At 38.0% G+C, this 15,094-nt stretch overlaps 1 protein-coding gene across 1 annotated transcript in view; it reads left to right on the forward strand.

The window, feature by feature from the left end:
• ANO6 (anoctamin 6) overlaps positions 1-15,094 on the forward strand; it is a 127,944-nt gene that overhangs the window by 29,333 nt on the left and 83,517 nt on the right. Inside the window, exon 2 of the mRNA XM_060244948.1 lies at positions 10,035-10,114. Within this exon, the coding sequence (XP_060100931.1) occupies positions 10,035-10,114 (80 nt within the window). The remainder of the gene's footprint in view (positions 1-10,034; positions 10,115-15,094) is intronic.

The raw sequence follows: 15,094 nt of genomic DNA on the forward strand, positions 1-15,094 counted from the left end.
TTATAGAAAAAGCCAGTATTTTAAGCAGCTTCCAGCGAGCTCTTTGATGCAGCATATAGAGTTTGTTAATTGTTAGATGTCCAAACCAAAAGCATAGTAAAAAAAACTTTATACCATAAAATCCTAAGAGGTTTGGGAAACAATTATACATAATCACAGGCATAAATGGTATTTGGTGTTGCTGTTTCCAATGTTAATTGATTTTGTATGGCTCAAATGATTGTAGCAAACTTGCATTTACAGCAAACACTTTCATTTAGCATCTGTATTAAATATTCTCCAGTTATACTGTTTGTTGTCATACTGAATTCTTCTGAAAGCCTTTACTGTTTGCAATAACTGTCATCGGTTGAGCAATGTGTTCCTCTTTTGCCGATATTTTTAATATACCTTTTTAAACCAGTTCATGTTAATCTGGTCTGTCAGGTTCTTCAACATTTTTTTGCACTTTGCTCACCATGAGAAAATTTGTATTTACACAATAAATCACTCCGTTTTAAAAGGAATCTTGCTTTCTCAATTTGGCAAAGGGTGCCTCATTCTCTCCTCCTCTCCCCATTTACACTTTTAAAGTGTCACTGTACGACACTTCATTTTTTGGTGTTTTTATATTCTGAGGTTTGGCTTCTTATGTCCATTTAGGACATCTTGATTTCTGTTCAGTCCTTCCATAAGAGCAGAAAGGAGCTCCCATAGCTTGGTGTGAGAGCCTGAAGCTATAATTCAGCCAGTTCAAGCAGGAAACTACATGGACCGATTGCCAGGTAAGCACAAATGGAAAAAGAATTACAAAAGAGTACTCAAAAGACAACCCATGTTGGATTAAGAGGCAGAAGATCATTCCCTGTTGTTTAGCCATTGCGGTGTCATGATTGGAGCACCAGATAAAAACAGGAGGTTCAACCATCAAGCTCACTGTTGTGAGCATAAAATGCATGTGGGAAGAACTGCCCTAGGGTTGCCAAGTCCAATTCAAGAAATATCTGGGGACTTTGGGAGTGGAGCCAGGAGACATTGGGGGCAGACCCAGGAACAAGGGTGTGACAAGCATAATTGAACTCCAAGGGAGTTCTGGCCATCACATTTAAAGGGACTGCACATCTTTTTAAATGCCTTCCTTCCATAGGAAATAATGAAGGATAGGGGCACCTTCTTTTGGGGCTCATAGAATTGGACCCCCTGGTCCAATCTTTTTGAAACTTGGGAGGTATTTTGGGGCGAGGTACTAGATGCTATACTGAAAATATGGTGCCTCTATCTCAAACAACAGCCCCCCTCAGAGCCCCTGATACCCGCGGATCAATTCCCTATCATTCCCTATGGGAATGTTCATGGAGGTGAATGATGGCTATGGGGGCAGGGCTTCCCCCGCTGGCCAGCTGTCTGGGGGAGGGGGAAAGCCCGTAAAACCGGGGGATCCCCCTCTGGGACCTGGAGATTGGGAAGCCTAAACTGCCCTGATTTCCTTAGAAGAAGGGCAAGATAACAGCAGACAGATTCATTTACATGCTTATGAAGTGATTGGCTTTGACAAATGAGTAGCCATTTTAGTCTGTAGAGAAATAAAACAAGAGACCTGTTGTGGTATCTTAAAGACTAATGCAATTTATCCCAGGATAAACTTTTCTAAGTCATAGCTCATTTTATCAGTTTCCTGATATAGAAGAGAGTAATTATTGTTTTGTTTCTTAAATGCAGTCCGCTACTGTGCTGATAAGGATAGACAAGACGAGCATGGAAGTGGATATATGGGTCCAGAGAGCCAGTTGGATTTGTAATGTGGGCTGCTTCACCACCCAGATGGAAACATCTGCTCTCACTGTGAAAGCAGCAGCCAGCATGATGGAGGCATGCAGGAATGGTGTGGCTCACTGATGTACATCCCTCTTTTTCATTAGTACAGAATTGCCAATGGATTATGATCATGTTAACTCTTCTACCCAGCAACCCCTTTTCCCTGTTTCACAGGTTTGGTGTAGTGGTTATGTGTGTGGCGTGGACTCTTATCTGGGAGAACCAGGTTTGATTCCCCACTCCTCTACATGCAACAGCTGGAGTGACCTTGGGTCAGTCTTAATTCTCTCAGAGCTGTTCTGCTGAAGAGCAGTTTCTTTCAGAGCTCAGCCCCACCCACCTCACAGGGTGTCTGTTGTGGGGAGGGAAAGGAAAGGAGATTGTAAGCAGATCTGAGACTCCTTCAGGTAATGAAGGATGGAGTATAAATCTAATCTCTTCTTCCTCTCTTAAAAATACTCATATCAAGCTGATGATCACACATGATAAAATATGAAGCGTATTCTTTCCCCATCATTGTGGCTAGGGCCTGGGAGAAAAGAGAATGAGAGGGACAGGTCAATTGTTTTACATTCCCAGGTGAAAAACCTGTTCTAATAGCCATTGAATCTTCAAAATGCTACTACATACTACTTTGTATTTGGGAACATTTGCTGTAGGGCATAAAAACAAACTAAATGTTGAACTACTTATTAACACATGCTACTTATTAACATAAACAATTCCCTCAATGGACACTTCTCTTGGGACAAAACAGCATAAGGGATGGGTGCTCTTCAGTGGGGAAAAGTGGCAGTGTGTGACTTTTCCAACTTAAATTCCCTTCCCAAAGAGTAAACATGTCAGGGATGCAAAATGGGTTTGGGGGTGGTAGAAAATTTGTGAGTGGGAGAAAAGAGAAGCAGCTACCCTGTGCCATGTTTTCTGCTCTAAATCTCTCCTTCCTGTACTGTTCCCTAAGGGCTTGTTTGGACATATTCCAAATAACATGTACGTACTTCCGCCCTTAAACAATACCTTCACACTGTGTGATTTGCCATTGTTTGTTGTAGTGGACTCTAATCTGGGGGAACTGGGTTTGATTCCCCACTCCTCCACGTGCAGCTGCTGGTGTGATCTTGGGTCAGCCACAAGTTCTCTCAGAGCTGTTCTCTCAAGAGCAGTTTTTGAAAGAGCTCTCTCAGCCCCACCTGCTTTACAGGGCATCTGTCGTGTGGGGAGGAAGGAAAAGGAGATTGTAAACCACTCTGAGACTCCAAGTGAAGGGTGGGGCATCAATCCAATCTCTTCTTTGTTTTTAATATACGTCCTTCACTCTAATGAACTATCTTTAACCCTTAAATACAGAAACAAGAATGCATCTGTATAAATTAAAAATAATGTTATAGTCTTAACATTCCATCTCATAAACTGCCTTCCAGCCTGCAACCAAAACATGAAAAGTCCTATAAATACTGAACAGAGTTTATGTATATGTTACGTTTCTTTAATACATTCCATGTTGCTGGTATATTCAGCTGTTGCTCCCATCAATATTAGAGGTTCATCGTTATGATAGATCTAGGTGGGCAGCCATGTTGGTCTGAAGCAGTAGAACAAAGCAGGAGTCAAGCTGCACCTTTAAGACCAACAGAATTTTATTCAGAATATAAGCTTTCGTGTGCTAGAAGCACACTTCATCAGACAATAGGATAAAATGGCAAACAGTCCTAAATGTAGAGAAAGTGCGCAGTGAATTAGTATGCAAAATCATGGAAATGTTTTTTAGCAGATTAAAAGAATCACAATTTGAAGTCTGGTGTTTGTTAGTTTGACAAACTAACAAACACCAGACTCCAACTTAAGTTATTACATATTTTTAACCTGGGTGTTGGAACTGATAGCAAATGCAAGCCTTAGGGTCTCTTTTCTTAAAGCCCCCCCTCCCTCTACTCACACATTTTGGTTTCAGCAAAACAATAGTACTTATTGCAAGAGGAAAATACAGTGTGCACTTTTGAATATGGTACTCTCCACCTCCCAAACCCCTTTCTTTTTCCAAGCCAGAGGTCCAGAGTCTTAGGATGAGTGATACTCTGTCAAGTTGAGGCTTAAAAAAAGGCAACTTTCCACTCCTATCCTGGGGCCTGAAAGTACTGTTCACTTGACAAAATCTGATTTGGGAGAAGGTAGCTTATGTGAAGTTGTAGGCGATGTTATGGAAGCAGTGTTTAGCTATGAATTGCCATATCCTTAAGAGATTACTGCAAAGTAAATTATATCCCTAAGAGGGTTAAACATTCAAAAGGCTCCTACCATGTTAATGGGTAGTGAGAAATTTGGAATTAAATGGGTCTCAATATTAAATAAATGTTCTTTGGTGCTCATGCTTTTAGTTAATGAAAGTTCTCATAAGGAGACTGAAAAATTAAAATCTGAAACTGCAACCATGAAACAGTCTTTAAAAGATACTTCTCCAGTTGAAGAGTTTGAGATGAGACATAAGGATGCTGATGCTCTTATTAAACAGTGTGAAGACAAGCTGAAAGAGTTTAAAGTTAAGAGATTTAATAGGGATGCTAAAGACTGGCCAGGAGAAGGTATCTGAATGGTATTCAGCCACTATAGGTAAAAAAGAGGACCGATTTGGCCGAAACCAGTTCAGATTTTGAAACTCAAAGGGGATGATTTGCTGTGAACCTCTAGAGAAGAAAATGACACAACTAGACCTTACCTAGATAGGTGCACAAAAAGATGTTCTGAGACTTTTCCTGAGTTTTGTCCTTATCAGAGAAGCCAGAGAAGAAATAAATAGTCAATTTATTGTCATGTGAATTGTTTACAGAATAATAAGTTTTGTGTTTGGGTTTAGGTTTTGTTTATACAAATAAATTTATCGGATTAAAACAATTTTATTGGTAACATATGGTAACAAATCTATTACTTACATCTTAATAACTTCTTTTATCTACCCCATATATTACTTTCTACCCACCCCTCCCCTCGTTACTTGACTCCCGCTGGTGTTATTTACTTAAAATGCTAATTTTTAAATGTACCCTTAACTATTAAAACAAAAACTTATATTCTTCTTCTTTCTAAAACTTAATCATTATCAAAAATTGTCCAATGTACTTTTATTTCCCACTCTTTTTCTACATATCTTCTAAACTTTTTCCACTCCGTCTTAAAAACTTCTATATCATAGTCTCTTAATATTCTTGTTAATTTGTCCATTTCACTCCATGTCATAACTTTTATAATCCAATCCCATTTCTCTGGTATTTTTTCTTGTTTCCACAGCTGCGCATATAATGTCCTAGCAGCTGAAAGCAAGTACCAAATTACAGTTCTATCTTCTTTTGGAAATTTTTCCATTTGTAATCCCAACAGAAAAGTCTCTGCAACTTTCTTAAATTCATATCCCAAGATCTTAGAAATTTCTTGCTGAATCATCTGCCAATACTTTTTTGCCCTTTCACAAGTCCACCACATATGGTAGAAAGAACCTTCATGTTTTTTACATTTCCAACATCTATCTGGCATCTTATTGTTCATCTTTGCCAATTTTTTAGGAGTCATATACCATCTATACATCATTTTGAAACAGTTCTCTTTAATACTATGACACGTCGAAAGATTCATAGAATTCTTCCACAAGTATTCCCAGGTTTCCATCTGTATTTCTTTATGTACATTAATTACCCATTTAATCATTTGAGATTTCGCGACTTCATCCTCTGTAGACCATTTTAACAGTAATTTATATATTTTTGAAATTAATTTTTCATTATCTCCAAGCAGAACTTTTTCCCATTTCTGTTTGTTCTTTTCTTATTCCTTCAGTTTTGATATCATTATCCACCAAACTCTTTATTTGTTGCATTTGGAACCAATCATATTTATTATTCTACTCTTCAGCAGTTTTCAATTCTGTTTTGCCACTTTGCATTTTTAATAATTGATTATATGACAACCACTTTTCTTCACCTATCTCAGCCGTTATCTTTATTACTTCAGCTGGCACTATCCATAACGGTTTTCTCTCATCCCCATATTTCTTATATTTCATCTATGTATTTAGCAAATTATTTCTTATATAATGGTGAGAGAAAAAACCATCCATCTTCTTTTTTTCCATAATACAAATATTCGTGCCAGCCAAATTTATTTCCGTGACCTTCCAGCACTAAGAGTTTTTTGTTTAACAGCGTTATCCATTCTTTTATCCACACTAAACAAACTGCTTCCTGATATAATTTTAAATTCCGTAGTTGAAAACCACCTCTCTCTTTTGCATCTGTCAAAATTTTCATTTTGATCCTTGGTTTCTTCCCAGCCCACACAAATTCTGAAAGTTTTCTTCGCCATTTATCATATTGTTTACCTTCTTTCACAATGGGAATAGTTTGAAACGGATACATTATTCTTGGTAGAATAATCATTTTAATTGCAGGTATTGTACCCAGCAATGACAAATTATGTTTGTTCCATTTTAACAGATCTTCATCAATTTTACGCCATAGCTTCTCATAATTATTTTTAAATAGATCAGTATTCTTCATTGTTATCTCCACACCCAAATATTTTACCTTGGAGGTGACTTCACAGCCCGTTAGTCTCTGTAATTCTTGTTGCTTATTTATTTGCATATTTTTACATAGAAATTTTGATTTTTCTTTATTAATACAAAGTCCTGCCCACTCTCCATATTCTTGTATTTTGGCTAACAACAAAGGTGTGACTTGTATGGGGCTTTCATTTATAAACATTATATCATCTGCAAATGCTCTATATTTGTAAGTAAATCCTTTTATTTTTAATCCTTCTATTTCTTTATCTTCTTGGAACTGCATCAGTAATATTTCAAGAGTCATTATAAACAACAATGGGGAAAGCGGACAACCTTGTCTTGTACCTTTGCTAATTATCATATCTTCTGTAAGGTCTGCGTTTATACATAGCCTTGCACGTTGTTCAATGTATATTGCTTTTATCATTCTTATAAAGCTTTCGCCCAACTCCATTTTCTGCATTACTACAAACATAAAGTCCCAGTTTAAATTGCCAAATGCTTTCTCTGCATCCGCAAAGAATAATGCTACTTCCTTTTCTGGATGTCTTTCATAATATTCTACAATATTTACAACAGTTCTGATATTGTCTCTTATTTGCCTTTTGGGAAGAAACCCCGCTTGAACTTCCTTTATAAAATTTATCAAATGTTGTTTAAGCCATTCTGCCAAGATTCTTGTATATATTTTATAGTCATTATTTAATAGCAAAATTGGTCTATAATTTTTTACATTTGTGACATCTCTATCTTCTTTTGGTATCAACGAAATAACAGCTTCCTTCCATGTGTTTGGTATTTTCCCTTTTATTCTTATCATGTTCATCAACTTCTGCAATTTCGGTGTTAACTCATCTTTAAAGGTTTTAAAATATTTAGCTATATATCCATCTGGCCCAGGTGCCTTTCCATTTTTCATCGCATTAATTGCAGCTTCAATTTCTATTTTTTCAATTGGATCATTCAAAACTTTTTGCATACTTTCTGTTAATGGTTCTATTTTTATCTTTTGTAGATACTCATCCATCTTTTCTTTCTTTATTTTGACACCTTTAAACAACTTGGCATAATACTTAAAAAATTCTCTTTTTATTCCCTCTTGGCTAACCACTTCTCTTCCATCTACCACAATTTTATTAATAATTTTATTTTCTCTCTTTTTCTTCAGTTGCCAATCCAAATACTTTCCAGGTTTATTTGCTCCCTCAAAAGATTTCTGCTGCAAATTCCATTCCAATTCTTTATTTAACAAATCTCACATTTGCGTTTGTAATATTGTAATTTCCCTTTTAATTTTCTTTTCCCCTGGCCTTTTTCTCAACTCCCCTTTTTTAAATCTTTATTTCATTTTGAATGTCCAACAACTGTTTTTCTTTTGCTCTCTTATCTTTATTATTCAAGGTAATCAATATTCCTCTCATTACTGCTTTATAGGCATCCCAGACCATCTGAAATTCTATATCCTCTTTGTCATTCCTTTGAAAGAAAGTTTTAGTTTCATTTTCTAGGTGTGTCACTATTTCTTTATTCTGTAGTAAATCTTCATTCGATCTCCATCTTCTCAACTTCTTAGACAATTTTGTAATCCACATTATTGGGTTATGGTCAGCCCCAATTTTGGGTAAAATCTCTATTTTCCTTGTTATAAGACCTAAATCTTTAGTGCCCCACAACATGTCAATTCTAGAAAAAGTTTTATGTCTTGATGAAAAAAAGGTATAGTCCCGCACTTCAGGGTTAAATTTCCTCCAAATGTCCTCCAAATTTTCTTGTTTGACCAATTAAAAAAAAGACTTTGGCAATTTTCCTTCTTTGTTATTATTCCCCCTCCCCAGACCTATCTAGAGAGTTCTTAATTGTTCCATTAAAGTCTCCCATTATCAAAACTTGGTCATAAGTCAGTTCATCAAATTGTTGTATAATGTCTTTTAAAAAAGCATCCTTTGCACCATTAGGCGCATACAGTCCCAATAACAATGGGGTTTTTTGCATTTAATATTATTTCTACTGCTACAGATCTTCCATCTATCTTTAAACACTAATTTTGGCTCCAATTCTTGTTTAATATAAAAAATCACTCCCTTTTTTTTCTTTTCAGCCAATGAAAAAAATTCTAACCCCAATTGTTTATTCCATAAAAATTTGTAATCTTTTTGTTTAATATGCACTTCTTGTAAACAAACTTAATTACAATTTTGCTTTTTAATCCAATGAAACATTGCCCCTCTTTTTTGTGGTGAATTTAGTCCATTTACATTCCAATACAATAATTTGTAATCCATCATGGTGCAAATTCTTTATGTTCTTCATAAAATCTACGCAGTTCCTGTGCATTTCTAATTGTGATTCTTTTCCCCTCAAACCTTCAGGTATTATCCACCTAAACCTCATTTCATTGTCCCGTAATTTTTCTGTCAGTTTTTTATATGTTCTTCTATCATTTATCACTTGCCTTGGCAACTCCTTCATAATTCTTACTCTGCTGCCTCCCACTATCAATGTCTTTTCAAAGTTTTTATTCATGATCTTTCGCACCATTTCTTTTGTCATGTATCTTATGACAACATCGCTTGGAAAATTATTTGTCTTGGCATAGAGTGAGTTCACTCTATACATATAGTCATACATATTTTAAGTCTCTTCAGAATCTTCCTCTAAAAATTCTGCAATTATTTTTATTATATATTCTTTCAAGTCACCATCTTCCTTTTCAGGTACTCCTCTCAGACGTATCTGAGTCTCCACCAATCTGCAGTCATGGATTGTCACTTTTTCTTTAATTTTCAACAAGGTGGAATCATGTACTTTCATTCTCCCTTCTACCTCCTGCACTTTCTTAGATGTTTCCTCTGTTTGCTTTCTGAGATCTTCCATCTTTTTTAATCTCTTCAATAATTTCTTTTTTTGATGCAATTATCATCTCTCTCATGCCTTTCATCATTCTGGCCTCCATTGCCTCTAATTGATCCTGCATTTTCTGCAATGAAGTAGCCCTTGTATGGGTTTGCTTGTGTTCTGACATTTAAAAACACCAAAAGTTTTAATCTCACCAAGTTCAAATTTAATCATCAGATTCAAACAAGCCTAATTTTGCCATCCTCAGAGCTTCCCAGGCCGAGATATTAATTTTTAAACATTTTAAATCCTTCAAAATGGCGGTCACGTTTTGCTTCTCTCTACAACTTTTTTCTCTCATTCTTTTAAAGGCTTCTAAAGTCCATTACAAACAATATGTCCAATAGTATTTATCTTCTTATCATCATCTCAATTAATTCCAACAATTTTTAATGTCCTGAACACTTTAAAAACATTATTTTAATTTTGACCTCCAAGCAATGGCTGGCGATGTTTTTCAATGTTATTATAGTCCTAGAGTAGGCTTTTCATCCGCTACTTCCTGCTTTACTTGCCACCAAATCTTGTTTTCACTGGTAAAGAAATCTCACGATGCTTGACATACTTCCTGTGTTGATTGTGGTGCAATACTGTCAGTAGATGTACAATCACAGGGTTATAGGTCATGGACATAGATAAATGTTTGTTATTATTTCTTTTAACCACAAGATCAAATTGCAATACCACAGGGTCATAAACAAATGCAAAGAGGAGGATTACTCCCTCGGATGAAGAGTGGTTGATGGCTGTAATCACTAACTTTAACAATAACAACTGTTTGTTCTTTTTTTAGTATTGGAAGAAGTGCAGCAAACTATTTTTCCCAACTATGGAACAGCATCGAACCAGCAAGCTCTTCATACACCAGAATGGGTACGTAGTATTCACCTGACAGTATTTTTGTTTTCCTGTAAAATTCAGCATGTTGGTCTAGAACCCCTTACACTTTCTGCTGTACACACGGAGTTCCTGTGCAGATTATTTCCTACACATTTAATGGAAGGGACTTGTCACTATAAAAATAGTACCTTCCATTGAAATGTGCTGGTAAGTCTTTGTGGGAGATAATCAGCACATCATATATGTCATATTGAGGTGGAAGCATTTTCTCTGATGGATTAGCATTGGTTTTCTTTTGACAAATGAAATTTATACTGTTTCTCAGGAACAAAATAGATGTGGCAGCAGAATATCTGTGTTTCCATATCTGATTGCTGATTTCTGGTAAAGCAGGGTGGGGAGCAGTGTTCAAACACACCATAAATAGGCAGGAGTGTAGCTGCAGTATTTTCACCAATCATAATTTGTCTCCCAAAACTGCTTTGCCCCAGATAGTTTTCTCCCAGTGGCCCTCCAAAATGTGATTTAACTCATACTAGAAAAACTACCTAGCATAGGGTCGCCAAGTCCAATTCAAGAAATATCTGGGGACTTTGGGGTTGGAGCCAGGAGACTTTGGGGGTGGAGCCAGGAGACATTGGGGGCAGAGCCAGGAGTAAGGGTGTGACAAGCATAATTGAACTCCAAGGGAGTTCTGGCCATCACATTTAAAGGGAGTGCACACCTTTTTAAATGCCTTCCTTCCATAGGAAATAATGAAGGATAGGGGCACCTTCTTTGGGGCTCATAGAATTGGAACCCATGGTCCAATCATTTTGAAACTTGGGGGGTATTTTGGGGAGAGGCACTGGATGCTATGCTGCACATTTGGTGCCTCTACCTCAAAAAACAGGGGCCCCCATACCCCAGATACCCATGGATCAATTCTCCATTATTTCCTATAGGAATAAGTCTCCATAGGGAATAATACAGTTCCCAGTAGCCATTTCCCTTCCCTCCCCCCACTTTCTGATGATCCTGAAGCAGCTGGAGGCCTCCAAACCGGGGGATTCCTTGCCCTCACCTGGGGATTATAACAAAAAAGGAATCACAGTTAATGAGACAAGCAATGAAAGTTAAACTACTGTGATATGTTGGCTAACAACGTTTAATAAAAACATTTAAAAACCTTCATATATTGTAATACTTCATATTGTAACAGAGGCCCAATTCTAACATTCCCATATTACAAAAAAAGAGTCTATGAGCACCCGGATGTAGGCTCATTTCGTCAATAGACTTCCTCAGGAGTAATCCTTTCTGTATTTCTTCCAGGGTTAACAGCCTCTAGTATCGACCAAATGTTAATGTTCTTCTGCAACATCTTTTCTCTCATTCTGGAATAACCAAGATAATAACAACAAAAGATACCACAAAGATGAATGGAAATAAAAAAATTCTCAAGTTTTTATATTGTTGTAAAACACTTACCACTCAATGACACTTTAGTGTATTTTTTTTTTTATTATGTAGGAGCCTGTGCCAGTCCAAACTTATTCATTTAACCAGATGCAAGGCTTCTGGAGTTTGTTGGCCTATAGCTCTCTACAATATATTAAAGGCAAGCTGTTCTTTAGAACAACATTTATTTCATGACTGTAGCCATGAAATTAAAAGATGTTTGCTCCTTGGGAGGACAGCTATGGCAAACCTAGGCAGTATAATAAAAAGTAGAGACATCAGCCTGCCAACAAAAGTCCGTATAGTCAAAGCAATGGTATTCCCAGTAGTAATGTATGGCCGTGAGAGCTGGACCATAAGGAAGGCCGAGTGCAGAAGAATAAATGCTTTTGAGCTGTGGTGCTGGAGAAGAATCTTGAGAGTCCCTTGGACTGCAAGAAGATCAAATTAGTCAGTCCTAAGGGAAATCAACCCTGACTGTTTCCTGGAAGGTCAGATGCTGAAGCTGAAGCTCAAATACTTTGGCCACCAAATGAGAAGGGAGCACTCACTGGAAAAGATCATGATGCTGGGAAAGACAGAAGGCAAAAGAAGAAGGGGACAGCAAAAGATGAGATTGCTGGACAGCATTACTGATGTAACAAACACGAATTTGAGCAGACTTCAGAGGATGGTGGAAGACAGGAGGGCCTGGTGTGACTTTGTCCATGGGTTCGCAAAGAGTCGGACTTGACTGTGTGACTGAACAACAACAGAGGCTGTTAACCCTGGAAGAAATATAGAAAGGATTACTCCCAAGAAAGTCTATTGACAAAATGAGCCTACATCCAGGTGCTCATAGACTTCTTTTGTAATATGGAATGTTAGAATTGGACATCTGTTACAATATGAAGTATAAAATACATGAAGGTTTAAAAATATTTTTATTAAACTTTGTTAGCCAACATATCACAGTAGTTGTTTAACTTTCATTGATTGTCTCATCTGGGCATTGGTAACCCTACATAAACAGGTTCCTATGCAAAGACTCTGAAAACAATGCAAACCAAGCACAGAGACACACACTTCTGTGTGTACGTTCTCTTTCTTTCTTTCTTTCTTTCTTTCTTTCTTTCTTTCTTTCTTTCTTTCTTTCTTTCTTTCTTTCTTTCTTTCTTTCTTTCTTTCTTTCTTTCTTTCTTTCTTTCTTTCTTTCTTTCTCTCTCTCTCTCTCTCTCTCTCTTTGTCTCTCTCTCTCTCTTTCTCATATACACACACACACTTACACACACTTAACTGTCTCTGATGCCTCCACAACGAGGTCTGAAGAGTATAGGGACTACGCTGCTCTCTTTTACACACACACATACTTGCTCTGAAATGAAACCAAAACAAATGGAAGGGAGGGGCTCTGCTGCTGACCCTTCCCCATGAAGTACTTTCTGCTTCTTGCTTAACTTTAAGGCACACATGCACATTTTAAAACTGGGCCTGTTTACAGGTTTCTAAACCTGCCGGAGATCTAGAGGTACATGGTGACTGTGGGAGAGGGGCTTCCCCTACCGGCCAGCTGGCTGGGGATAGGGGAAAGCCTGTAAAACCAGGGGATCCCCCGCTGGGACCTGGGTTTTGGAAAGCATAACCTAAGAAGATGCAGTTTGAGGGAAGAAGCAAAATGGTTCAATACACGCTTTCACCTGCAATGTGCTCTTTTCCCATGCTTTTTGGACATTTGTGCCTTCACATTTTGGCCTCAGATTGCACACAGAAATTTTTAAAAATTGCAGGCAGATAAAAATGTATGTATTTCAGATGGCATTCCAAAATTGAAACTGATCTACAGACATCACTGATTCAACTGACCTTCACCTGAACTGTTTTCTACCAGTTTTTTGAGTTTTTAAATGACATTGCATATGTTTTAATGATCAGAAAACTTGAATGATTTTATAATCTTAGTTTTTGCTTATCACTTTGAACTTCTTTATGAAAAGTGGTATATTATTTTAGCTAATTAATGAAATAAATTTAAACTATAAAGTACTAATACCAGAGGCTAGTGATAGTGAGTTTGCAGACAAGGTTAAACCATAGGCAGGTTTATGTAACAGAAAAGGGGAAAGAAGAAGAAGAAGAAATTGGATTTATATCCCGCCCTCCACTCCGAAGAGTCTCAGAGCGGCTCACAATCTCCTTTACCTTCCTCCCCCACAACAGACACCCTGTGAGGTGAATGGGGCTGGAGAGGGCTCTCACAGCAGCTGCCCTTTCAAGGATAACCTCTGCCAGAGCTATGGCTGACCCAAGGTCATGCTAGCAGGTGCAAGTGGAGGAGTGGGGAATCAAACCCGGTTCTCCCAGATAAGAGTCCGCACACTTAGCCACTACACCAAACTGGCTGGTAAATACAAACAAAACAAACTTCAGTTAGGGTTTAAATACTGCTAGGGGTTAAAAAAAAACAGGGGAAGCAGCTGTACTGCAGTGCTGTGGTCTGAACTCTCATGACCTGAGTTTGATTCCGGCGGAAGCTGGATTCAGGTAGCTGGCCCAAGGTTGACTCAGCCTTCCATCCTTCCAAGATCAGTAAAATGAGTACCCAGCTTGCTGGGGGGAAAGTGTAAAAGACTGGGGAAGGCAATGGCAAACCACCCCGTAAAAAGTCTACCGTGAAAACGTTGTGAAAGCAACGTCACCCCAGAGTCGGAAACAGCTGGTGCTTGCACAGGGGACCTTTCCTTTCCTTTCTTCCTATAAGAAACCAAAGAGTTATATATCTCTTGTAACTGCTGAGGCTGTTCAGCTAGAGTCTCCTTTAATCCAAGCCTAGAAGGGCTAAATTAACATTTTAATTAAATTAGCATATTAAGTAAAAGGCAGTCTGTGAAGGAGAGGAGCTCTTGTCTGAGCAGCTTCCTTTCAGCAATACCTGTTGTTAATCAACCAGAGGCTGACTCGCTCATCCTCCTTTATTGGTTAGCTCCCAATTAGTGTGATTGGATCCAGTGAAGTGTGGAGGTTTGACCTAAGCTACCCATCTATGCGAGATAGCAGGCCCCATTCCAGTGCTGAAGTGTCTCAGCTCCAGTGATAAAATGTCTGGAACAAGGGAATAAACAGGTGAATTTAACAGATGTGTGAGTTTAGCAGCAGGGTGAGGAAGCCAAAGCACTAGTGTCTTCATGTCTCTAAAAATGGAAAACATAGTATCCACAAACAGATCTACATATGTAGGAAATTTCTTTAAAAGGGGATTTTAACAAAGCATTTATGAAGGTAGAATGTCAGCAGTGTATTGCACTGGATGCAGCATGTATAACGGTCTGCCAGCTGGACAGAAGTGTGTGTGCTCGGTGCAAGGAGCTCCTGGTTCTCAGGGAACAAGTTCACACCCTCAAGGCTAAGGTGGCTGACCTAGAGATACAGAGACAATCCGTTCGAAACAGATAAAAGCTCTTGTTATATGTGTCCCACTCCAAGAATGAAAGTCCTGTCACCATCAGAGAGCATCAGTGTCAAGGCGAAACAAGGCACCATGCTGAAGGAGAAATGTTCCCTCAGAAGGGACCTCTTCTACAGTTGTGAACAGGTATC

Source organism: Heteronotia binoei, chromosome 8 (genome assembly GCF_032191835.1).
Source record: "Heteronotia binoei isolate CCM8104 ecotype False Entrance Well chromosome 8, APGP_CSIRO_Hbin_v1, whole genome shotgun sequence".
In the NCBI taxonomy this organism is placed as follows: Eukaryota; Metazoa; Chordata; class Lepidosauria; order Squamata; family Gekkonidae; genus Heteronotia; species Heteronotia binoei.